The 27,540-nt window shown below is 35.1% G+C and overlaps 1 protein-coding gene across 6 annotated transcripts in view; it reads right to left on the minus strand.

Moving 5' to 3' along the window:
* The window catches only part of Ask1 (apoptotic signal-regulating kinase 1), a 937,451-nt gene that overhangs the window by 180,159 nt on the left and 729,752 nt on the right, over positions 1-27,540 (minus strand). For all 6 annotated transcript variants that reach the window (XM_090395264.1, XM_090395267.1, XM_090395262.1 and 3 more), the window contains 2 exons: positions 20,730-20,808; positions 3,529-3,608 (listed from right to left, as the gene is read on the minus strand). In XM_090395264.1, coding sequence (XP_090251390.1) covers positions 3,529-3,608; positions 20,730-20,808 — 159 coding nt within the window. The remainder of the gene's footprint in view (positions 1-3,528; positions 3,609-20,729; positions 20,809-27,540) is intronic.

A 27,540-nucleotide genomic window follows, 5' to 3' on the forward strand; every position in this document is an offset into this window, starting at 1 on the left:
TGACTACAGAATCTTTCAAAAAGAGTCAATTGAAGAAACACTTGGATAATTTGCACCCACGTCTTCCAAACCGCGGGAATACTTTGTAAATTTGGAAATGTCTGTCAAAAGACAAAGACTGGACAGCAACTTGAGAGTTACTTTTGATCAATGTTCAGCATCAAAGGCTAGCTTTGAAGTGGTCTGGTTGATTCCCAGAAACAAGAAACCATATACTATTGGTGAGGAATTGGTTAAACCAGCAGCTTTGAAAATGACAGAGATTATGCGTGGTCAGAAAAAAGCCATGAAACTAAATTCAGTGCCCTTGTCTGCAAAAGTTGTGAAAGAAAGAATTTATATTTTAGCAGAAAATGTGAGTGAACAAGTTATTTCTTCAATAAAAGAGAGTAAATGCTTTGCTATTCAGCTTGATGAGACTACAGATGTCAGTAGTAATTCGCAGCTGATGGTGTATGTTCGCTACAAAGGTTTACATGCAATTGAAGAGGAATTGTTTTGTTCTCCTCTTGAGTTGCGATCTTGTGGAATCGATGTCTTCAATAAAGTTAATGAATACTTTAATAACATTAATTTAAAGTGGGAAGATTGCATTGCAGTGTCTGTTGATGGAGCTCCAGCTATGTTGGGTCATGTAAGTGGTTTTTCGGCTTTAGCGAGAGAAAGAGAATAATCCAAAAATTGAAGTTAACCACTGTATGATCCATCACCAGGCACTGCTTGTGAAACATTTGGAACCTGCACTGGAAGCCATCATGCATGATGTTATCAAGGTTGTCAAAGGACAAGCACTAAACACACGACTATTTCGTGAATTATGTAAAGATGGTGAGGCTGAATATACAGACCTACTTTATCATACAGAAGTGAGGTGGCTCTCATGTGGAAATGTTCTGAACCGAGTGTGGGCTCTCAAAACTGAACTTGAAATTTTTATGGTTGATTAAAAGCATGTTCTCGTAGATAAGTTTACAAACTCCTCGTGGGTTGTATCTCGCATATTTAGTTGATATTTTTGAGTATATGAATGCATTGAACAAAGAATTGCAAGGAAAAAACATCAATATAATTTCAACCAGAGAAAAGATTTTGATCTTTTCTTTGGTCTTTTGATCTTTTTATATTGGAGACAGAAAACAGAACAGAACAAGATAGCTGCCTTTTCAAAGTTAGCTTTGTTTTAGGAAGATTGTGAAAATATTACTTTTGACGACATCGAGAATACAGTTATAAGGCATCTTACCAAACTCAAAGAGCGGTTCTCTGATTACTTTCCAGATCTTGATTCACATACTGTCAGTTGGGTTGTAGATCCCTTTAAATGTAAAATTGCTGATGTACCAGAAGAGCCTCAAGGGATGGCAGAGGCACTTCTTGAACTTCGATCCAATAGTGAAGCACATATTGAATTTGAAAACAAAGCAGATCAGTCATATTTTTGGATGTCAATAGCTGCACAGGCTTTCAAAATTGCACATGAAGAGGCAGTCAAAAAGTTGCAGCCTTTTGCAACAATCTACCTTTGCGAACAAGGATTTTCCACTCCAGCGAACATGAAAAGCAGAGAAATCGATTGAACTCCGGAGACAGCATCCAAATTGCTCTGACATCAAAATGTCCCAATTTTGATGTCATTGTATCAAAAACAAAACAGCATCATTTCTCCAAAACCTGAAGTGAAAAAGTTTTTAAAGAAATCTTTTTGTTTCATAATGTGAATATTAATTTATTTTATCACATTTATTTTATACTTTTTATATATATAATTGTATTCTCCGTATAAATAGATTCAATAAACCTTTTGAATTTAAATAATCTATGATTTTGTCCCTTTCAAATCAAGGGGGTAACGTCGGCGTAAATAAATATATTTTGGGGTAATAGGTAAAAAAGTTCCCCGACCCCTAATCTAGATGATGGAGGGGATCTTTTGGATCACAGATAAGGGTAGCTGTAAGTTCTATCTTTTAAGAATGTGTGAAATTTTTTCTGGGGTGCCCCAGATGTAAGGGATGGCAATCAATTTTTGATGATCTAGTTTTATTTTATTTATTCATTTTTTGAGGGGAATAGGATTGGGTTTGATGAATGGACAGAGAATTTTGTTGATTTTGGAAAGGGGTAAGCCATTGGCTAAAAAGTAACCTACATGTAACTGATTTTTGGTGGATGGTATGGTCTGAGAAGATGATTCTAGCTCTGTTTATTAGGTTTACAGGACACCACACTGCTCAAAAGGATGATGATGTTATTGATAATGGATGTACCCTTGTAGGTTTCCTGGACAGAAAAAGATAAGTATCTGTTAGGTAGTCTGGTGAGACCAGAGTCAAGGAAGGGCATACAACTATTTTCTTTTTCATGTGAAATGGATCTTATGGTATTGGCTGTTGAGGTGTAATAAAAATGTTTTCAACATATCCAAGCCTGGCCAAATGGTTTAGCACTAGTTTAAACATTAGGATGGCTTTTTTTTTAACCCTCCTACTGGTGTGTCTGTATGCACGAGTCATGTAATTTCATTGTGCTCATGAATATGCCTTGCTAAACAAGGCAAAATATTTCTCTACTCAACCTATGAGGAAAAAGCTTCCTATAACCATGGCTCTTTTATCATTCAGTATATGCTAAATTTTTTCCTTATGTGTAACTAACTGTTAGCCAAACTTTGGCTAACAGTCAAAAACATCCATGCCCACAGCCTGTTGGTTGTAGAAATGGTATATTAACAATTTGGCTAAATTGTTAATATACCATTTCTACAACCAACAGGCTGTGGGCATGGATGTTTTTGACTTTTTTTAGGTGGAGGCCTGATGTGGCTTGAGAGTTTCGTTCAATGTTTGATAGAATTAACAATTTGGCTAAATTGTTAATATACCATTTCTACAACCAACAGGCTGTGGGCATGGATGTTTTTGACTTTTTTTAGGTGGAGGCCTGATGTGGCTTGAGAGTTTCGTTCAATGTTTGATAGAAAAGGGTTTCAAAAAAAAAAAAAAATTATTAGCCTGCCAATGGTACTAATGTATCATATAGGTTTATAATCTTTAATGGATGGGAGTCATAAAAAAATTGCACATCAGTTAGTACTGTAACATTTCTCAAACAGAAATATTATACTTGGATTGTATTTCTTAAGCAGAATGTTCAAGATTAAATGATGACATAATATGAAAATTACTGTTATGTATTTCTAAACATTTACAATGAATAAGGGTGTGCAAGAAAAATCAATTAAAAAAAAGTATAAGTGAATGTTAATATATTAAGTGAGAAAGGAAACAGAAACTAAAGTGTATAACATAAAAAATATATTAGTCTTGTCTATGTAGGATAGAAAAACTAGCCTGATTATCTTATATTTATGTGAAGTTTTGTGAGAAGATCCCAAAGTAATGGTGCACAGTTCATCTCTAGGGAGTGTTCTTCCTCTGAGAAACAGCAATTTAAGATTCATTTGCTTGTGTTAATTTCATATTTGAATAAAGAAATGTATTTAGATAAATTTCTAAAAATATTACTCACGGCCTTTTGGAAAACATAGAGAGCAAGTTGAAGATGATTTTTTGCTATTCCGTCAAAGTCCAGATCTTCTTTGAGGTTATCTATAAGGGGGAAAAAAGTAAAATTGCAAACTTCAAAATTTTATCTTTTAAATGCAATTTTAAGATAATTACAATTTTACAAATTATATCTATACAGAGAAAGAAGCCAAAGCAAAACAACTCCTCTCTCAATATGATTCCTGTTAAAAAAAACATGCATTATCCTTATTGTTAGCATTTTATTATCTCTGCCTAAACTAAGTAATCATAACACATTGAAATGAACTTCTAAACTGTTGCAGCATAAATGGTGATGAGTGATGTTTTTTTTTTTTTGGTGCAGTAGAAATGATAACCAAGTTTGTCCTTAGGGAATAATATATTACTGTAATTAAAAGAAACACATGCATTAAACAACACAGTGAAAATTATTTAATTGTAGATATTTCATCCTAAGTATCTTAGGACATCATCAGTACAGTAGTTTAAACAATAATAGGAATAACAAACAGTCAGGGCACACAATTACAATAGAATCTCATTAAACGTGCATAACGTGTTACAGAAGTTAAAAAAAAAAAAAAACATCTCTAATAATAATTATTTTACACAATTTTGTATGACAACTTTTTTAAATAACGAAACCTGTGGTGAGATCATAAAGATATAATTTTCCCTGTGAAGGAATAAAATTTTTTTATTCCTTCAAGGGGAAATGACAGTGCAGAAGACAAACTTACTAGGAAAACAGCAATTAAAACAGGGTAAGCTACAAGCTCAAATCTCTTTTTTTAAAAAAGTGTAGATGCGATAATCTCATTCCAACCTTTGCAAAACCGAAGGAAGTCATCAAATCTCCAGGTGCCCATAAAATTTATCAAAAAGCAAGCCATTCCTTACTACTCAATCAGTTACGAGTTTCTAAGCATGAATTAGCAACAAACAATTTTAAAATTACAGAACTAGAAACAGACTTGTCAAATACATTAAATCAAGAATTGCTACAATTAATTAAAACTGTCTCAAAGAATTCAGGAAAAAAAGCTTTTGATAAAAGCAATAGTGCTCTACATAATAAATACCTTAATCTACTAAAAAGATCAAAAAAGATCACTAACAAATTACCAACGGAAAAATGGGTAGTCAATTTATCTAACCATCCACTAACAACAGACGAATTAAATATTCTAGCAAGAGGCCATAAATTTGCGATTTCACCAAAATCCCATATTTAGACTTCATACATAATACAGAAAGAAACATCAACCATCTCTCCAGTATTGAAGCCAACAGACTTCGTTTTGAGGTAGCTAAAGTGATCTACAATGCCAAACCTTCGGAATTAAATATCTCACCATCAGAATTGAAAGCTATTATATCCTTAAAACATAATAAAAACATAACCATTATCAGAGCTGATAAAGGAAATACCACTGTGGTTCTTGATAACAATTCATATGACTGAAAAATGAATATACTTCTTCGAGATCATAATACTTACGCCAAATTGGATTATGATCCTACAAAATGTCAACTCAGAAAATTAAATAAACTACTTAATGAAACTTCCTCCTTAGATGAAGAAACAATCAAAAAACTTAAGACATACCATGCCAGACCTCCTAGAATTTATGGCTTACCTAAGTTACACAAAACTAATGTTCCACTGAGCCCCATTGTAGACTGTATCAGCAGTCCAACTTACAAGTTATCAAGATTCTTATCTAACCTTTCTCCGTCTTCACATAGGCCACTCAGTCTCTTCAATCAAAAATTCTATAGAGTTACACACAAAAATGAAAGACATTCAACTGTCAAAAACTGATTTATTAATCAGCTTTGACATTGTCTCCCTCTTCACGAACATTCCCCATAAAGAAACAATAGAATTACTAACTCAAAAATTTCCATCTGATATAGTTGAATTGTTCAAGTTTGTTATTGCATCAGGTTACTTCAGCTGGAAAGGTCAAATTTACAAGCAAGAAGAAGGAACAGCAATGGGATCTCCTTTATCACCAAACTTGTTTCTAGAACACCTTGAGGAAAAAATATTCACTTTTGAACCCAAACCAAAAATTTGGTTAAGATATGTCGACGACGTATTTGCAGTCTGGGATGATCCCGAACATGAATTACAACTGTTTCTAGATAAAATTAACCTTTTTCATCATCGCATCAACTTTACGTTAGAAAAAGAATCTCCTTTTTGGATTTACACATTCAAAGAAAAGAAGACTGTTCCATTGACACGTCTATCTTTCACAAGCCTACATTCTCGGGTCGCTACATTCACAATTCTTCTGCTCATCATCAATCTCAGAAATCTGGCATTATAAAATCACTAGTTTCCAGAGCACACAAATTCTGCTCCTCTGAAGAATCTCTAAACTAAGAATTAGAAGTAATCAAAAATACAGCCATCCTAAATGGATATAATCCTAAAACAACTCAAAAAATCATCAGTCACTTTCCCACACATCAAACCAGATAAGAAGAAGTCCATAGGATTCCCATACCTTACGTCAAAGGCATCTCCGAACGTCTTTCTAAAATTATGAAGAAATACAATTTTACCACTACTTACAAACCTATCAACCAAATTTACAACTTGTTACCTTCTCCTAAGGACAAACTCTCACCTTTGATGTTGCGTGGTGTTTATGAGATTCCATGCTCATGCAAATTGTCTTACTTTGGACAGACAGGTAGGTCTGTTCAGAAACGCATCTCGGAACATCAAGACCAACATTTGTCTTTTCAACCCGCAGAAATCTGGTCTTTCCCAACACGGAGTTGAAAACCCAAACCATAGGATCCATTGGGAGAAGTCGAAACTTTTACACAGATCTTTATATAAACATGAATGTTTATATAAAGAAAGTTCTGAAGCCCTACTACACAGACCAAATTTAAACAGCAACAACATTCTTACTATTCCTAAAGTATGGGAAATTGTCATACAAAATTGTGTAAAATAATTATTATTAGTTTTTTTTTTTTTTACTTCTGTAACATGTTACGCACGTTTAATGAGATTCTATTGTAATCATGCACCCTAACTGTATGTTATTCCTATTATTGTTTAAACTACTGTACTGATGATGTCCTAAGATACTTAGGATGAAATATTTATAATTAAATAATTTTCACTGTGGTTAATAAGTGTGTTTCTTTTAATTATGATCTCACCACAGGTTTCGTTATTTAAAAAAGATATATTACTGATCTCAGACTTACGTGTTTGATTCAATAAAAAAATACCTTATCTTTAATTATTAGCTGAAATCAGAAATTGCTCCAAGTAGGTCCAAATAAATAATTTAATTAATTATATATAATATACAGTTATTATATACAACTCATTCAGTAAACAAACATACAGTAGTCATGTGGTTTCATAATAATTCTCACAGACCTTCTTTAAATTTAAACTCTGCAATAAATAAATCTGTATACTGGTCTCAACTGAATTACATTCATAATGAGAAACAAAGGCCAAGAAAAAACATCACAGTAATCCACCAAACTGCATTCCAAGCAAAACTCCAAGAAGACTTTTAACATTGTTTAGATTTTTGAGTGGAATAAGTAAAGCAACTACATTATATCAATCTTTGTACTGATTTATCAGTTTTTCTCAGTCATCATTTTCTTTTTACTGAGAGAATTAAATTGAAAAAGAAACAAATTCTCCCTTTCAATAGTGCAGTGAATCTTTATCATATAGAAACATTACTTTTATGGAATATGAAGAAAAGACAATTCTTATAAAGCAGAAACATATATTAAAATAAATATATGTTTATTTTATTTTAAATAAACCCCCCACCCCGTTCCTTGACTGCCCCTTAGGACTGGTTGAGCCCTACTAATGAGGGATTAAGTACTATATTCTACGACTATAGCCATGTGTGTGTTCACGGAGCCGATTTGTCTGCTTGCAGGATGAAAACCCCCAGATAAACTGGGGGAAAAGCCCAAGACTGGCTAACTTGGTTATGGCTGAGAAAAATCCTTAAGCTCCTCACGGCATAGACGGGAACTGAACCTAGGACACTCCTTCCCCAGGCATATGGTTGCAAAGTGCATAGCCACTAGGCTAACCATGCAGAGAGAAACTCCTGTAAGCAGTATATTAAAAGTATGTATTGGCACCTCAATCACTGGTAACAGACCAGTGGGGAAGGGTGGGGGATGCAGATTTGGTTTTGTTTGGTTAAGAGTTTAGTGGTGCAAGGACAGCTAAGGTTGTACTGTGCCAATACAGTTCATAGCAGTATACAAGGTGATAATTAATAAATAAATAATGCAACAGCATAAAAAGGTAAAGAAACGAGTGTATAAAAAAATGTGTAAAAAAGCATAAGCAGCAAGTGTAAAGAAGTTCATAAAAAAACAGAAAGAAAAATAAATGCATATGTGAATCTGATAAAATCTGCCATTTTGAAAGATGGCAAGATATGTCATCTTGCCATTTGCTGATATTTTGAAAAATTCTCCCCAAGAGTGTCGGGAGGAGGAGGAGGAGGATGGAGGATGCAGGTTTGGTTTTGTTTGGTTAAGAGTTTAGTGGTGCAAGGACAGCTAAGGTTGTACTGTGCCAAATACAGTTCATAGCAGTATACAAGGTGATAATTAATAAATAAATAATGCAACAGCATAAAAAGGTAAGGAAACGAATGTATAAAAAATGCGTAAAAAAGCATAAGCAGCAAGTGTAAAGAAGTTCATAAAAAAACAGGAAGAAAAATATATGTACATGTGAATCTGATAAAATCTGCCATTTTGAAAGATGGCAAGGAACTTTGGGCAATAAGAAGACATTGCTGATATTTTAAAAAATTCTCCCCAAGAGTGTCAGCAAATGCTTTTGAGTTGGCCAATTGTACATCCATTATGTTCAAGGATTGAAAGTGGGCAGGTGGTATACCTACTCTTCATTTTCTGGATTTTAGCTGAGATTTCCTTGCTGTGGTTTCATACTGTTCAAAGATTTTTAAGCAATGAACTCCAGGGGTAAAGAAGATATTGTTGGTATTTTGGCAAAATTCTTCTCAAGAGTGTGAGCAACTGCTGTTGGATTGGCAACTGTACATTGATTATGTTCAAAGATAAATAGTGGGTGGGTGGCATACTTGCTCTTCATTTTGCAGATTTTAGCCCAGATTTCTTTGCTGCTCTTGCTATGGAAGATGCATATTGGATCCAGGGAGGCAGGTGTGTCTTGTTTGGCATGTTCAATGGCAAGAAGGCTGGTCTGCTATTGTGGGATATCTGTGGAAGATATTCCGAGCTTTGTTCTAAGTGTTATCATGACCATTGCAGAATCAAATTCTGATAAGAAAGAGAAAGTGAGCAGTCAGCTTGCTTAATTTTTCATCATCATCATATCAGTGATGTAGTGCATGTTGCACTAAAAAAAAAGTGTATATCATGAATCCTGAATAAGCAGTCAGTTTCCCACTAATCAGTAGAAAGAGATAGGATGAGCAGACAACCAATAGCAGTGAAAGTCTGGGTAGGCATGTGGAAGAAGGTGCTTCCTATGTTCAAGAGGAAGAGATCATTATTGTTGAGCATATGCTCTACAACCCATTCTTCAATACTAGTTGGGAACTATCTCACAGTGTTAAGTCCATTTAAATCCACTCCTAAATGAGATGATAATGGCAATATGGCAGCAACGTCATCCTAAGAGATATCAGCAGCAGGAGATAGGTATATGCAGCATACTGTTATAAAAGATGTGAATAAGAGTTGGATGGCAACTACATCTATGTTTATATTGAGTAGGACTTGCTGAAAGGGATATTGTAGCCCACAAGGATGGCAATTCCTCTGCAGGCAGGTTCATCCCATGTCCTTATGAATAATGGCTACATTTCATAATGCCAAAGTGTCAATAGGCTTCAGGTATATTTCCTGTAAGCAAAAGCACATTGGTTTATAATTCTGCAAGAAATCCCCTGATGTCATTGATGTTTTGATGGAATCCACAATTCCACTGTAGAAATGTTTTCATTCTTCATTTTTGGTGGTGTCATCTGGCTTTTAATATTATGAGGTCTTCATTGCCCCTGGATTTTTTTTTCCCTTTCTGGAAAATTATGGACAGTGTCCAACATTTTTTCTTCTAAAGTAAAAATATCCAAAACATCATCAAATTGCACTCCCTTTAGGGCATTAAATATATATTAATTGTTTTATCTTCTTCAGGAAAACAGATATCTATCCCATCTTCATATTCTGTTGCCCACATTCCATTATTTTTTTTACTAGTGCGTTCTTATTTAGTGAAACCATTTTGAGTATATCAACAGCTCATACCGACTTTTCTCTTTGATACGCTCTAAAGAGACAGCAATGTTGGAGTTGTGAGAGGGTGGGCCAGACATATGAGTTAAGGTCCCTATTGACACTCTCTTTACACTTGCCTTCTTTCATAAGAGGGTGGGATGTTCCTGATAGGAACCAGGAATATTATCCTTACATTCAACACACTGAACTTTGTTTGCTAAATTTATGAAATGTAGCCATCATTCATAAGGACAGGACAGTCTTCATCCTCGTGGGTAACCATGCCACTTTCCAACAAACAAACAAGGATGGAGACTGTCCTGTCTTTATGAATGATAGCTACATTTCATAAATTTAGCAAATAAGTTGTGTGTAGAATGTAAGGATGATATTCCTGGTTCCAACCAGGAACATCCCACCCCCTTATACTGAGAAGAATATAATTTCTTGTCAAGTATAATATACACTTGAAATATTTGAGCAGTGCTGCATGGTTTTTAAAATGAGCTGGATGAATGGAGAGTACTATCATCAGCAAGCTATGGATAGGGTTAGCGGTGACTGAAAGCAAGTCTTCTTCTCTCCCGTAGACCTAAATGGACCGTTCGGTCACTCATGGCTGGTAGGTGATATTCTTTGTTAGCCTTCTCCAATCATCTCGGTCTCTTGTTCTTGATGTCAGTTGAGAAAGGGAGGAATTTGTCCATTTTAATCAAGATCAGCCCCTAACACTTGATCCCGGAACGATTCCTTCTAGTGCATGCTTTGGAATGCCATTAGCCCTCTCCACATGTCCAAACCATTTCATCTGTCTTCTTCTGATGACTGTCAGAATATTTTCCCTTTTTCTCCAGTCTATTGAATCAATCAGTTTTCGGACATTTTCATTGGTTTTGTGAAAGTCTTTTGTAAGTTTTCATTTCATAAGACAGGAGTCTCCTCTCATCTTTCCTCAATAAAGTCCAGGCCTCACAACCATACAAGAGGATAGAATTCACCAAGGTGTCAATTAGTCTTAGTCTGGTTGTGATTGCTAATCTGTTATCTCCCCACAATGGTTTTAGCTTCTGTAGGGCCACGGTTGCCTTAGCAATTTGATATTTAATGTTGGTTTTTAAGCGACCATCTTAACTCAATGTGCTTCCTAGATAAGCGAACTTGTTTACATTCTCAATTTGTTTATAGCCAATTGTATCTTTAAGAATTCAATGTCTGATTTTGAGGTTATCATTGTTTTTGTTTTTTGTAGGTTTATGTATAATCCATATTTTTTTAATGTTCCAAAAACACAGCTGGTTATCTCTTGTAATTCCTCTTCACTTTCTGCCAGAAGATCGATATCATCTGCAAAACGTAAGTTATTTATTCCTATTCTTCATGAATATGACACTACTATTCCAGTGTCATATTCATGAAGAGCTTCATCTATGACATATTCCAGAAAACAATTAAAAAGAAGAGGGGACAAGATGCATCCCTGTCTTATACCCCGTTCTGCCAGGAACGGTTCACTGCTGCAATTTTTAATTTCAATTCTCATATCAGATGAGGAATAAAGAGATTTAATAATCCTAATGATTTTGTTGTCAATACCATAATGTTCTAAAATTTTCCATAATGCCTTGTGCCATATTGAGTCAAAAGCTTTTTGTAGGTCTAAAAAGTTGTGACAGATTATTTTGTTATGTTCTATGTATTGTAAAAATATGGTCGATTGTACTTCTGGACTTCCAGAAACCTGCTTGTTCATCTGATGGTCTGCTTTCTATTTTCTTTTCGATTCTTGACAATAGTATTTTTAACAGGATTTTGCTTGGATGACTAATAAGGCTTATTGTTCTATAGTTGCTACATTTAGTGCTGTTTCTCTTTTTAGGAATAGGTACAAGGACCGCCAATCAGAAGGCCAAGTCTCTGCGTTCTAGAACACACGTCCTGGAATAAATTTAGCAAGGTGTCTATGATGATGTCACCTCCTTTGCATATCAGTTCCATTGTAATACCATCAATTCCCAGTGATTTTCCTATTTTTGAGGAGCTAACTGCTGCAATGACTTCTTTTAATATCGGGTAATCTCATTCCTCTGAACCTCCTGGCAAAATTCCGTCCAAAATATCATCAGTCAGTTGAGGGTCCTTTTGAAAAAGCTTGGTTGCATAACATTTCCATCTATCTACTATTTTTTGGTTATCCTTAATAGGAGTTCCATCTTCATCTTCCAATTAATTGCAGTAAAAGGTTTGGTTAACTTATTGATAATTTGAAAAGCACTTTTAGGGTTATTTTTATTTAAGTCCTCTTCTATATTTTTGCATTCATCTAGTATCCATAAGTTTCTAGCATGTTTGATTTCTTTTTTAATAATCTTAGTAATATTTTTATACTGTTCTCTATTATCACTGCTATTAATATGAGATTTCAAATATCTTCTTTCGTCGTACAGGTCCAAAATATTTTTAGTTATCCATGGTTTATTGACTTTCCTTTTGTATCCAAGAATTTCTTCAGCTGTCTCAGTTATCTTTTGTGAGAAGTATTTGGTTTTAGATTCGATATTATTATATTTCTTGAAGCTTGAAAGCAGGTCAATTATGTATAAAAGAAAGAGGGTAGGTGAGGAACACGTGTCCCGAGACTCTCCTGCATTGGTAATGAAGCTCAAAGAGTAGGAATATCTACCATAACAAGCAGTGATTGACAGTAAGAAAGCTTGCTACTCAATTACAGAAGATGGCAGGTAGACCTGAAGGATAGCAATTTTACTAAGTGGGCCTCAATGCCAGACGCAGTCAAAAGCTCTGGAAATGTCAAGAGCAACAGCATGTTTCTCCATACCTTTATACGATACATGTCCAGTAGCAGGTGATGTAGACTAATCTAGATTGGCAGAATCCATGCTGTTGGTTAACTGGTAAACCTCTAGGTAATGGAAAAATTGACTGTTAATAACTTTCTCCATTACTAATTTTGCCATCACTCAATATTTTCTATCATTATTTTAAAGAGTACTAAGGTGATGGTGAGCAGCTGGTAATTTGACAGTAGATTTCATTTACATTTATTTATTTATTTATTTTGTTTCCACATACTGAGATAAGTGGCAAATGCATACAGAGGATTGTAGAGACAATAAAGAATAGGTGCTATTTTCTGGAGAACCGTATTTAAGTGCAACTAGACCAGAAAACTTTTTTTTTTGAAGTCTAACTTGTTCAGCATTCTTCTGATGTCTTTTTGCCAAAAAAAACTGAAGGAGGCATATTCCATCAGAACTGTAGACATGATTACTGGTCAATGAGAGAGAAGGTAAGTGTAGAAGAAAGAAGGCAGATGATAAAATAAAACCTGAAACACTCCTGTATTGGTGGAGAAGAAGCTTGCAGGAAGAGACCTGATTACAGAAAGTAAAAGATAGACCAAAAGAAGGGATTTTCATCAGTAGGCTGTGATACTAAACATGATCAAATGTGCTACAAATATCAAATGTTAAATCAATCCACAAAAGATTTGGAGAATAGTTGATAAGAGAGTAAGGTCATGAAGAGATGTGTCAACACTGTCTCCAAGATAAAACTACTTCAATCTCCCCTGCCATCCAGGCATGATCTGGCAGAGTAAATGGCAGTAGGATTGTTATCATCATTACCTCTGGAGTCACAAGACTCCAAGACACATGGAAGGCCAACACTATCAACATAAACTCTATCATACTAGTGCTTAAAAAAATCATCCACAGCCTGCATGATTTCCACCCCCCCCCATCAGGCAATGCATTCCCTGCTCCTACCACTTCCCATGCATTATCTCTTACCCATTTACTCACCATCTTCTTCTGCAACTTCCAGGGCTGGTCATTGCTCCTTTCCCCTCATTCTATCATAAGAAAAATCTCTTCAGTGTTAATACAATAATAACCCTTCAACAGCTTAAATGTTTCGATCATACCCCCCCCCCCCCGCCTTCTATTCACCAAACTCTGCATGCCTCCAGTCTATCCTCATAATAACATTGTTGTTATTATGTTCTAATAGCATAATAACATTTTTGTTATCCATATCTGCACCTTCTCCAAGGTTACTTCATCCCTTTCAAATCCTGGCAACCAGATCTGAGTACAGAAATCCAGATATGGTCTGATCAAAGCTTTATACAATGGGACCACCACCATTTTATTTCTTGCGGTCAATGTTCTCCTCAACATCGCTGGAATTCTCTGGAATTCACAACCACTGTAATATGTTCTCAGAACTTCAAATCTCTATCCACAATCACCCCCCAAGATCTCTTGCTTCCTCTACTTCTTCCAGTATCACTCCATCAAGAGTGTATGAAGCATCCAATCTGTTGATCCCAAATTTTAAAACCTTATGTTTAATTGCATTAAACTGACATTCTTATTCAAATGACCACCCTTTTAAGCTTATTCAAATTCTCTTGAAGAGCCAAAACATCAGTACTATTACTAATAACCCTTCCAAGTTTAACAACCTGCGCTAATAACTGAATATCTCCCTGTAGTCCTGTAACAATAGCATTGATATAACAAACAATGGAACAGCAGTCCCAGGACTGAAATCGGTGGAACTCCACTTGTAACCTTCCTACTCGCTAATACTGTTCTTCCCATACACAGCTCTCTGATATCTATCAGAGAACTAATCACCAATCTAATCCATTAACCTGATATCCAAATCAATATGATGCAACTTAAAAATCAACTTGTCATGTGGCACCATGTCAAATGACTTGGAAAAATACAAAAAAAAGACAGTGTATGCATTACCCTCATCCACTGCTCTTGTTAGTCTCCTGTAAAACATAACCAGATTAATAAAACAAGAGTTCCCTTTAACAAATCCGTGCTGACCTGCATAAAAAATATTACGCTCATCTGCCCATTTCTGTATACAAATTCTCATCAATTTGTATACAAGTTCTCACCAATCTTCTGCAGTTAAGATTTTTCCAAAATCTTAACTGCAGAAGAAATATAAAGAGGTCAATAGTTGGATATTTCCATTCTACAACCACCCTTATGCAATGGTACTATCTTACCCTCCTTCCACACTCCAGGAACCTGCCCCATTATAAGACTTTCAATAAATAGTCAAGTTAATGGCACAGTCAGTTTCATAGCACATTCTCTTAAAACACATTGTGAAATTCAATCTCGTCTCCCTGTCTTATTGACGTTTAGTGTACTCAGTATTCGGAATACATCCTCTTCATTCACTTCTAATACTTCACTACTCATTATCCTTCTAGGAATAAAGCCTTTAGTACCAGGATGGAACACTCTAATAAGGTGATCATTAAATAGCTCAACAATATCATCTGCTTTGGTCATCTGATTCTCATCTCTACCCAGCAAGATAACCCCATCCACTATAATTTTTCTTCCTACTTGCCACATAGCAAAAAAATTCCTTGGAATTCACCATGGATTGCAGTGCCAGTCTCTTTTCATATTCTAATTTTTCCTCCCTTTACAATACTAGTTACTTTCCTAGCTTGAGCCTTATATTCCTCATGCAACTGCTCTCCACCTCTCTTTTTTATATACTTTCCATAATCTTTTTTCTTCTGCAATTCCCCTTTTATTCCTTTTCCTCCATTTGACTCCAAATTTCTTTATCTTATTCACTTCAGGTATACAATCTAATTAAGAAAAAATTGCTGTCAACAATTTTTTCTTAATTATCTCACATGTACTAATGACCCCTCTTCCATTCATTGTACTGCTACAAACTTGTTTCTAAGTCTATGATAGTCATCTACCTTATAATTCCACATAACTTCCTTCTGTTTTCATACCTCCTCCTGCCTATTTATCTTCCAAGTCAGGACTACATAGCCACTCTCACCAATCAGAGTAAGTATGTCATCATAATCACTATGAAATCCTCTGATGCTATGACCAAATCCAAAACTCTTGACTCTCATGTTCCCTCCACTACATGCTGCCTATGACAAGAAATCCAAAAATTCAGCTCCCTTATTACCACATGCTCTCCTCTGTCCAGTTTATATCACTATAGTTGAAGTGCCCCATAATGATTGCTCACTTTGCACTTGCCAAACTAATTTGGCTAAACATATCCTGCTCATCACCATCTACATTCCCTGGTCTGTAATAACATTCCACTAAATACCTTGTCTTATAAACATCTATCTCACACCATATATTCTCAAAGCCATTAGTGTTATTTTCAGTGAGATTTTCTGCCCTGACAGCATACATTTCATCTCTTATCATGAGTAGCACTCTACAATCACCTTTACCTTTCCTATCCTGGCAAAATATGCTATACCCTTTGATTTTTACCCCTGTCAGAACATCCTCCTCAGTTAACCAAGTTTCACTGATACAAACAACCTTTAGAAAAACCGAATCAATCAATATCACAAACTCATTCCTTTTATTCTGAATGCTCCTAGCATTTGTATACAGAAAAACCAGTGTAGTGCCAGTATTCTTAATAGCCATTATTGCTCCCCTCATATTTTACCTGGCTCTGTAATATAGTGTACAACCTCTCATTTCTCAAGCTACTGTTCCTACATGAGACCATCTCTTCTACATTTCACTTGTGCAATTCTAATTTTCCTGCCCGAATACATTCACTTGCCCAGAAAACAACAATCTCTCCAAATGCTTGAGTCATTCAAATGTAATCCATCTCTTGCATACAGTTCTTCTATTCTCAAATGTACTTGATGCATCCACATATTCCAGACCTCCTTTCCTGCACATTCTTGCTGCCGTCTCATTCATCATCACTGTTCTTCTCCTCCACTCTGCATTATCATACTGGGGCATCATGCTCACTATCTTTCCTTACACACATTTACACATTTTTGCTATACTATGTTTAACACCAACCTCAACTGTCGTGTTATACAATTTATGTTTCTCTCAAGTCATTTATCCCAACCATTACTATCATCTCCTCCACACTTTCACCTTTCTTCACCACCACACTCTCTTTATCATTTCACCAAGTATTCTATTCTGCAGACCCCAAACTATCAAATCTCCATACATGACACACTGAACAGATTCATTCATCCTTCTCTCACTGGCATACCTAACACTTACGGCTTCCAATCTCTGTCCAGTTTCTCTCCCTCACCTCCCTTTGTGAGGTACCCTTGCTTCCAGACTCTCTCTTGTCTTTCTGCAATTTCCTCTCTTCCACTGTCTCTCCCATTCTCTTGCCTTCCTCTCTCTCCCTTGCTCTGTGATGCCGTTCTCCTACTCTCATTCCTCTCGTACTAGTCAACCTCTATATCCTATGAAGATCTACATTCATCCTTCTCAACTCATTCTTTCATCTCCTTTCTCAGGAGTTCTATTTCATTTATACATTTTGCTTTCACCTGACATTCACAAACACAATCATAGCCATCAGACAAACCACCTCCATTCACTAAATTGCCCAAGGCTAAATCTACATGTTGGTCTTTAACATTTTCTCTATCTTCCAACACAGTTCTGGCATCAACTGAACATCACCCATTTTTGGAGTACCATCTCTGCTGCTACTAATTCTGAGAATGAGACATGCATGTCTCCTAGTGCCTCCCATTGCCTATATTTCACGCACATATACACATCCCTGTCTTGCACTTGTCACATTTTTAAACAATGGGATGCATACATACTGCATGTGCAGCAAACTACAAAATCATCAACTACATTATGAATATTGTAGTCTTTATTGCTACTTATACTGTCAGAATAGAGGAAAATTGGAGTCTTTAAGTATGTTAAGCATGCTCTTGAAGAATAACACTCGCATGGCATGGCATGGAAAAGAGATAGGGATATCCAATAATTATCAATTTTGATTCCAAAAAGATTAATACAAATTGTTTTAAAACAATGTAGAGGTGTTTTCAATAATTAAAACACACACACACACACACACACACACACACACACACACACACACACACACACACACACACACAATATATATATAGATATATATATACACACACAGAAGTTGAAAAAAAAAGCATACAAGCTACAATTTGGCATTGTAAACTTATAAATGATATTTTAAATCCATCATTATTTCAAAGCCAAATATTTTATTATTATTGCATGGGTATCTTCTCAATGAAGTTCAAAAACTCATTTTAGGATGCCCTTACTAACCATTATTCACACAATACCTATCTGTCTCTCTCTCTCTCTCCTTAAACTCATTCCCTGATAAAGCACTCACAACCACAACTGATAATTCTGCACTCATTAACCAGAACTCTACAAGCAAAAAAAGTAAACTGCTCACACCCCCTAGTAACTGCATTCTTGCACCACTTCCAGGTGTGACCGCCTGTTTTCAGTCCCTACTTGTCATGAACTGAAATATTTCTTCTGCATTAATCTAATGTCACTTCTTTCTTTCTGTCTACCATGTAAACTTGGAACCCCCCCCCCCCTACCTTCACTCTATCTTTATAGGAAGCATTCCAGAAACCTGTCACAATCTTTTTGATTTACCCCTGCATACTTTCCACCATCTTCTCATCCCCAAGAAACCTAGGCAACCAACCTGTGTACAATAGTTGAAAGATCTGATTATAAATGCCTTATAAAGAGGGACAATAATCTCCCTGTCTGCTTATCAATGTATTCTTCAACATCAAGTATTTGTTGAACTATTCTGTCTTCTGCCATATGCCTTTTGAACTTAAACTCCCTGTTCACCATAATATCCAAATTTCCTTAGCTACATCTATCTCTATCCAGCTGCATTCTGCAATCCAGTTCCAAAAATGAAGTACATAGTTTGTAATATTTTCATCCCGTAATGCATAACATTACACTTTTCTATCCTTTGCATATACTGCTATTATATCTAAATCATCCTGCAGGATCTCTACATTATCTTTATTAATCACTGCTTTTCCCAGTTTTGCATCACTAGCAAACTATACCCCCCCCCACAATTATTCTCTATATCATTAACATATAAATTAAACAGCAGTGGATTATGCACTAGCTAATCCATGAGTGCATAATGAAGCACTAGCAGTTGCATAGCACAACTTACTTCTGTCGGAATTGCTTTGCTATTGTACTATTTAAATGATGACAAACTCTGCCCAAGAAACCCATACATTAGCTTTTTATTGGTATTTTCAGATTAAGGATTAACTGGCCCAACAACTGTTCTAAGTGTTGGCTCTCATCCCAGACTAGGTAGAGATATATTGAGGTCAAGAACCCTTTTCTGACCATCTTAAATTGCTATGGTAATAAGAAGAGGTTCTGCCCTCATAAGGTTTCTACTTAATCTGTGATGAGAATGAACAGCTTGAAACAGACATAAGGGCAGTAAAACTTTAATCCAAATTAATAATATAAAATGCAAGCATATGGGCTCCTGGGATGGGTAGAGTTTCTTATCTTTCAAGTAGTGGAATATCAAAGCAAAGCACGTCTGCTTACAGTAGCTGTATTTTCATAAGTTCTTTGGTCAGTTTGAAACATATTTTAGGCTTCAAAATATTTGACTATGAAACAATTATGACTTTATAACAGCCTTTATTTTTATAATAAATATGCCGGATGGTATGAAAGGATTGCCTCCCATATTTTTAATTTTCTTTTATTTTTTCCCACAGCAGAAAGCTTTACACATCATGAGTGGACAAGAGTGGTCCCTAGTTTCACCACAGTCAGTACAGCTGAGTGGTGACTGAATTCCTTACTGTGAAAGATGAGACTCAGGTTAGTGAGCACAGTTAGATGCTGGATCTGACACTTTAAGAGTAGTGAAATTGAGGTCAGTGACAAGCATCGAAAGGGCGACCAGCAATGGTAGTTACCGAACAGCAAGAGCCATGTTGATATTGATCAAGGAGGATTATTACATCATGACTCATGAAATGAGCAATGCAGTCAGTATCAAAACACCAGCAGTGATGGTTACCATTAATATACAATCAATACAATTAATATATTGGATGGGTACTGTAGCGTGGGTCTCAAAAATGCTGAGTGATGAACACAAAGAAGTCCATAAGAAAACTCATCTGTACTGAATTTTTCCAGTATACTATGAGAACAAGTGGGAGGCTTTCTTGTTATGCATAGTCATAACTGATGAAACATGAGTTATGGCCCTGAAACAAAGAGACAGTTGATGGAATGACATAATCTCAATTCATTGCACAAGAGAAAATTCATAAGACAGAATTCCATAGGTGAAGTCATAGCAACCATATAAAGAAGGGGTCCTGATTGTGGAATTTTGAGAGAGAGAGCGAGATGAACCACAATTTCTTTAGAATGGTACATGGAGACATTTGCAGAAACTGAAAAAAAATAAATCCAGAGTTTAGAAACATGAGGTTCTCTTTATCCATGACAAAGTCCAATCTCCTTAGTTTGCACACAAGGGATGCAATGGATTTGCAACATCTAGCTGGAATGATTTTTTTCCATCATGCTCATAGCCTGGATCTAGTACCCTCTGACCAACCTGTTTGCTCTTTGATGGATACACTCAAAAGATGCCATTTTGAGGACAACAAATATTTTTGAAGAACTCTAACATCAAAGTAAAGACTTTTACATGGTTGCTATATAGAATCTTACCCAGTGATAGCAAAAGTGGATGGAGATTTTGGATAGCAAAAAAATGATGACGATTTTGTTGGAAAATAATAGAATGCTTGTGAAAGATGGAGGGATTAATGAATATAAAAGTTATTGCTAAATAAATTATATTTTCTGGGGCAGAGGAGGGGGAAACAGGCATTATTTTGATATTGTGCGGTACGCAAATTTTGTTAAATGAGGTATTCATAGACAATTTCATATCTCTAATTCTTCACAAATAATTAAAAAGACAATACTATACTTATTGCTTGCTGAACTGCCGTCCTGTTTTGTTCAAGTATATATTCTCTTAGACCTTGCAGAAGTGTATGCAAATGAATCTGAAAATTAATGTATGACAAGATTAGGTTACCCACACAAGAAAAGAAATACATCAAATTTATTCTCTTATAAAAACAAAACAAAAGTGTATTATTAGTATTCTCAAGACTCATTATTGAAGACCCACTTGATATAATCTGTCAAGATAAATTTGCCATGAAACATCATGAGCCATGTGTACAGTAAATACAATTCCTTCTCTCTCTCTCTCTCAGGGCAAGGATACTTCAAATGTCACTAAAGTGGAAGTCTCTCTCTCTCTCTCACACACACACACACACACACATGTGCAGGCATACAGTTGCTCAAGGATCAACACTAGATAACTGAGAGAAAATGTCTACCATTCATAGTCTGTAAGGAATGTGACAAATAACTAGAGCCTCTGATTCAATGTCCAATCTTCATGGTGCATCCATTATTACGTATCCACCAGTACACTAAATGTATAATGAGTTAGCAATTGGGGGCTTAGCCAACCAAATTGTATTTTATATTGCCTTAATACATTCATGCTATGTCCTTCATGGGTTGCACATAAGCCAAGAACTCACTTGACTATATGCCACATTCCTTCTGCATTGAGGTAGGCACATTTTATAAATTCATCAAAATGTATGGCATTCTACTTCAATTTTTGTGTAATATAAATATCTGCAAACTCTCTTAATGGTATTATTTCAAGTAATAGAAAAAGCATTATTTGCTTTTAAAAATGTTATGTATTGCATAAATTAGTTTCTGCATCTAGTAAAATATTATTGGGACTACAGTATGAACAATTAACGTGCAACACAAAGACTAAAGTCCTAATTAGGCGCCATCTATGTTGAGAAAAAAACAGAGAGAGAAAGCAGATATTAGTTTGGTCTTAAGCCCAAACTTGCCTTAAGACCAAACTAATACCTGTTTTTTTTTTCCTCAACATACATGCCACCTAATTAGGACTTTAGTCTTTCTGTTGCACATTACAACTGTTCATACTATAGTCCCATTGTTATACTGGATTGTGGTTGTCTCGCATATTGTGACAAAATGTTTTTGTACTCTGAAGATGCTGGACAGAATACCAGCGAAATATCAGCAATAAGTTAATAAATAGTTATTTTCTTATCAGTCTGTGTTCGCACCTATACCATTAAAAATAATCAACATGGTGGAGATTGTGGCTATTGGTTAGGAAGAATGTGTGGTCAAGTTTAGCAGGAGGACACTGTTATTCTAAGGGGATAAGGGATACCAATTTTTGTATGGTCTGTAAGTGGTTGTAAGGTTGTATTTTTATTTTTAATTAATTAATTTATTTATTTTTATGGATTTTAGCTAGTTTTTCAGATGTGCTCCAGATATACAGAATTGTGATAGCTTTGATGTGGTCTCTGTTCTGGAGGTGGGGCTAGTATCTGGGTTTTGATGTTTTCATGGTGGAGATTGTAGCCATTGGTTAGGAAGAATTTGAGAGTGTGGGCAAGTTTAGCAGAGAGGACACTGTTATTCTAAGCTAATTAATTTAGACCTGTTATATAGGGTTTTAATAATCACATACTGTTGGGGGGGGGGGACTATGAATGTGTCTACCAGCATGGGTGAGTTTTTTGTAAATAGAGAATGACAGGGATTATCAGGCTGGCATGTCATTAAAGTGATTAGGAAAGGGAATGTTTGTCATTTTCCTACTCTAAGGTGAATCAGATCCTAGGTGTTTAGGTGTGTTAACAAATGTTGAGAGCATCCATGTCATGTTGCCAAATGGAGAATACATAATCAACAAAGTATAATCAAACAGTGGATCTACGTGGGGCAGACTTTAAGGCTTTCTCTTCAAAGGTCTACATGAAGTAGTTAGCATGGGGTGGGTGGGGGACTGTATTTGTCTGTAGAATTTTCCATGCCAGTTGAAACAGCCTGAGTTCATGGTAAATTTAAACAGGATATGATGTTGGAAGGAAATTCAGCTTGAAGAAAGTCTAAGTGGGACATTGGCGAACAGGTGGGGAGATATCAAAATTGACCATAATGTCAGTGTGTTGGAGTATGAGGCTTTCTATACCAAGTTTTTCATGCATGAAGGGGAGTTACTTGTATATCGGGAAGGTACTTTGGCCAAGTGTTTGGTTAATTTGTATACTGTCAACATCCCTTCCCACATAAAAAATTTCAGATTAATTTAAGCATTTGTAAAACTATATATATATATATATATATATATAAAATGAAAGATAATTATATATTACTATGGATAGGGTGCTGATCATAACAATTTTGCTGAATAAAAGAATATTATTCTTAAAAAAATAAACAAAATACAATAAATAAATAAATACACATGACAAGAACAACAAACTGCACAGGGTGATTTGATCCCTAATCACTCAATCAACATACATATAAGTTATGTGATTCTAGGAGAGTCATATGTTCATACATTATAATCTGATGGAGTTTCTCCTCTGTGTAGTCATTTTTATTAATTTAACAATATATACAAACATTATTCATTAGTGATTAGCAATAAATACTGAAGATTATCTGAAAAAATTCATGATGCTCTTAATATTTAATGCAGATTAAAGCTATTTTGGCAATCCCTTGGAGCAGTCCCTTTAACCAACTAGGCTAAAAAAAAAAGACATTGATTAAATGAGATTTTATTATATTAAAGAAGGATTATTAATTTGATATATCAGGGTGCATTTTTTTGAAGGTAAGAATGAGATGGTATATAATTAGGGGAAGTGCTGAACATGAAACATTGATCTCTGAGCCTAAGAAATACTTTTCAGATAAATGAATAAAACCAATAATGTGAAAAAAATTAATTACACAAACTAAGAATTTAAAAGGGATGAAAATAAAGAACAAAGGAAACAAAGAGCCTGTTATATACACCACAAGTCAGCAATATGATGGTGTAGGACAGAGAAAAATATCTTAAATCTATATTTCATGTACATATCTACAGAAAACTTTATTATGAGCTTGCCATTCCCCCACCTCCAAACTCACTACTTGCATAAACCAATTCAAACAACAATATACTAATGTGATTTTAAAATACCATAAACAGAAACTACATATATGATTTTTAAAGAAATAACTTTTACATAATGTAATGCTGAAATTTGTTAAAGTTCAAAGAAATAAATCGATTCCTGGTAATAACAAAATCTGCTACCATTATTCTAAATCTCTCATAAAACAAGCTCTAAGTTATAAATACAGCATAAAAACACAAACATATAACTACATCCACACAAATCAAAATCATTTAAAATGTCTTTTAAGTCCCAAGGAATGGATAATTTTTTCCAACCGAGTACAAATATCAATTAGCAGTAATTCCTGCATAACAGGCTAGCACTGTAATAAAAAATGGAATAATCTAATAAATTTATTAACAGTAAGCAACATCCTACTTTTCTCCCCTCATCCTCATTTACTCTCTGTGCTCAAAGTAAGTATGCATAATGCTTTTAGCCTAATTATAAATTTCTCTAATCAATACCTTTAATTTGATGAACTAGAGGTATTAACATGTTTGTGTCAGGCAGCATTTGCACATGTGGAAAACTGTGAGTGGGAACTAGCTTTAGCATAACGTATGCCACTTCCATGTTGGGTAGTCACATTTTCACAAAGCTTATATGGCATGTTAGTTGGAACTTTTTTTCAGTAGAATTTTATTTGTAAAATTAGAATTTGTGAAATGTCTTAATGATATCAAAAATCTCAAATGTAATTCAAAATGATTTCAAGTCATATATAAATAAATATATGTATATATGTGCATCTTTATTTGTTTTAGAAAATTTGCTTTACATAAACTGTGTGATTTCTGTACCCAATGACTATTATAAATAGCTGTTACAGTTATCTTTTGCAACTTAAAATTTTAAAGAGGATGTTAGGACAAATCTGTTTAGTTAGACACTATGTTTAGTGCTATAATAAAATGTGTTTTGCTTGCATGCATGCATGCATGCATGCAGCATAGTGTCTGTGGGAGGGGAGTGTTTTTCATTATAAAGTGTCGTTTCTAATTACATTAATTGTTCCTAAATATAGTACACAGAAAGTCAATCTCTGACAGTGATATAACAATACTTGCTTATCTTGTTTCTGCAGTACAATGTCAGTAAGGGATGGAGTGTTTCTAATGTTATAAAAGAACAGACATAGTAAATAAAAATTCATCTATTCCTGAATACAAATGAATCCTTCTACGTATTATAATAAATGGACTGCATCTATCGATCTCCGAACAAAATATGAAACAAAATATGAGTGACATCTATTATTGATAAGACAGAAGATCTGCTGAAAAAATCTCATTGTAGGGCACGTTTTCAGTGGTGTTGTATCCATAAAAATTGGACAAGACACCAATGGGCTAATCTACTCTTTACAGATGAAAATCATTTTAGTCTTTCCTCTGATTCTAGAAGACACTCGATGTGGCATAAAAGTGTTACTTCTTACCATCATGAGAATGTTCTTGAAATGGATAGATATGGTGGTGCAGGGGTCATAGTATGGGGAGGCATTATGCAGAATGCACCGAGTTACAAGAATTGGAAAAAGGTACTATAATTGGGGAACGATATTGCAATGAAGTTCTCCAGTGTCATATTCGACTGTTCTGTGGTGCTATAGGTGAAGAATTCATTTTTATGGATGATAAATGCCACACCATATTGTACACGAGCAATGGTGATACTTCTGGAGACTGAGGATATTAATAGACATTTTGACCTTTATTGAGGTCTCATCAGTGGGAGCCAGACCATAAAAATGCCAAGGGTGAAGTGATGCAGAGTTTATAAATTTTACCTAAACAAGTTGCCACAAGGTGCACTGACCTTATTAAATAAAAATCTCCAGATGAGAGTAAGATGTAGAAAGTTTTTTAACTTGGGTATACTATGTTAAAGAAACCAAGCAATTTTATAAGCTAGGTTTTAATCCTTTTTTTCACAAGTAAGCAAACAGACAAGTAAGTCAAGTTTGTGCCTGCACGTAGAACATAGTATACCCAAGTTAAAAAACTTTCTACATCTTACTCTCATCCAGAGATTTTTATTTAATAAGGTCAATGCACCTTGTGGCAACTTGTTTAGGTAAAATTTATAAGCTCTGCATCACTTCACCCACTGATGAGACCTCAATAATGGTCGAAACCAGTCTGGCTAGTGACCCTTGACTTTAATGCATAGCATCATACATCTCCACAAGGGGATGTGCTTTGCATTAAGGAGAAAATACTAAGGAAAGTGATCGGAACTTACTCCACCTTTACCACAAGTTGCCTCAGACTTGCACTATGTGCAGGCACAAACTTGGCTTACTTGTCTGTTTGCTTACTTGGGAAAAAAAGGATTAAAACCTAGCTTATAAAATTACTTGGCATCTTTAACATAGTATACCCAAGTTAAAAAACTTTCTACATAGATATTAAATAGAATTGAGTGGTCAGCATGCTCCCCAGATCTGAGCTCCATAGAGCACATTCAGGATGCAATAGGGAGACACACTGATGCTTGAAATTCCCCCTCCAGAAAACAAACAAGGCCTTATCCATGCTCTGAAGGAGAAGCAGATCAGTTTGCCTCAAGAACTCCTGAATCACTTAGTGCTAAGATGGTATGATGTTGTGAGAGCTGCATCACAGTTTGGGGTACACATATTGCATTCTAAAATGCTTCTCTGCATAGTTTTCTGTAAGCACTGTACATTAATTCCTTAACTACATCCTTAGGAAATTTGTAACTTTTGCCAAAAACGTATTGCAATTTAATTTGAACAAAATTTAGAACACATTTTTTGTGTAATATAATTTATTAGTATTCTGGCAATAAATTTATGTCCACATTTGGCTGCAGTCATAAAAATTTTTTCATATGCAGGTAAAAATGTAGTTTGTCTTTAGCTTTTGGACACCAGTGTACTATAGGTTTACTAATAACTTTTCATGGGTGGGAATAACATAAAAAGAAATGCCTAGATGAATCACCTGATGAGCATTATTACTTCAATTCGTTAGCTCCTCCCTGTAGTTATTTCCTGAGCTACCAAACATATATAGCCACTCTTTATTATTGATTATTTATTTATATTTTGCAAACAAATCTCTTTCTCTATTCTCATATATTTTTTTTACTTATGTCATCATGTTATTCACATTACTCATTCCACTCAGAAACTTATAGGAAACACATATATCACAAATGCTACTTATTCATAATTTGTTAGCAAGTAATGAAGCATTTCTATTCATACCTTCTTTCTCTCCCTTATATTTCCTATTCTCACACAGTTCATTAAGGATGGTTAACATATTTACACCCTTTAGTCATTCAAATATATCAAATGGTATTCTCTTAAATCACTGTTTTCTAACATATCCTAAAGCAATTCCCTCCACACACACACACACACACACACACGTCTCGATGGAATTAAACACTAAGATTCAGACAGAAGTTTGATTCCACAAAAGCTAAATGTATTTATATGTGGGCAAGCTTAATGCTAATTTGAGAGCAGATCAGCAACACTTGTGTTGAGTTGGCTAAAATCAATGCTGCTATCATTACATTAGATGAAGAGTTTTTGGAAATACTTAATCCAGAACTGTGATCAATCTCTGAAATCTCTACCTTCTCTGAAAAGATGCTCTCACAAGATGCAGGGGCATAATTTCGCCATCACACCAAGAAATGTACCAACTCTGG

Source organism: Typopeltis vanoorti, chromosome 7 (assembly GCF_054136105.1).
Source record: "Typopeltis vanoorti isolate ZY-2024b chromosome 7, IOZ_Tvanoo_1.0, whole genome shotgun sequence".
In the NCBI taxonomy this organism is placed as follows: Eukaryota; Metazoa; Arthropoda; class Arachnida; order Uropygi; family Thelyphonidae; genus Typopeltis; species Typopeltis vanoorti.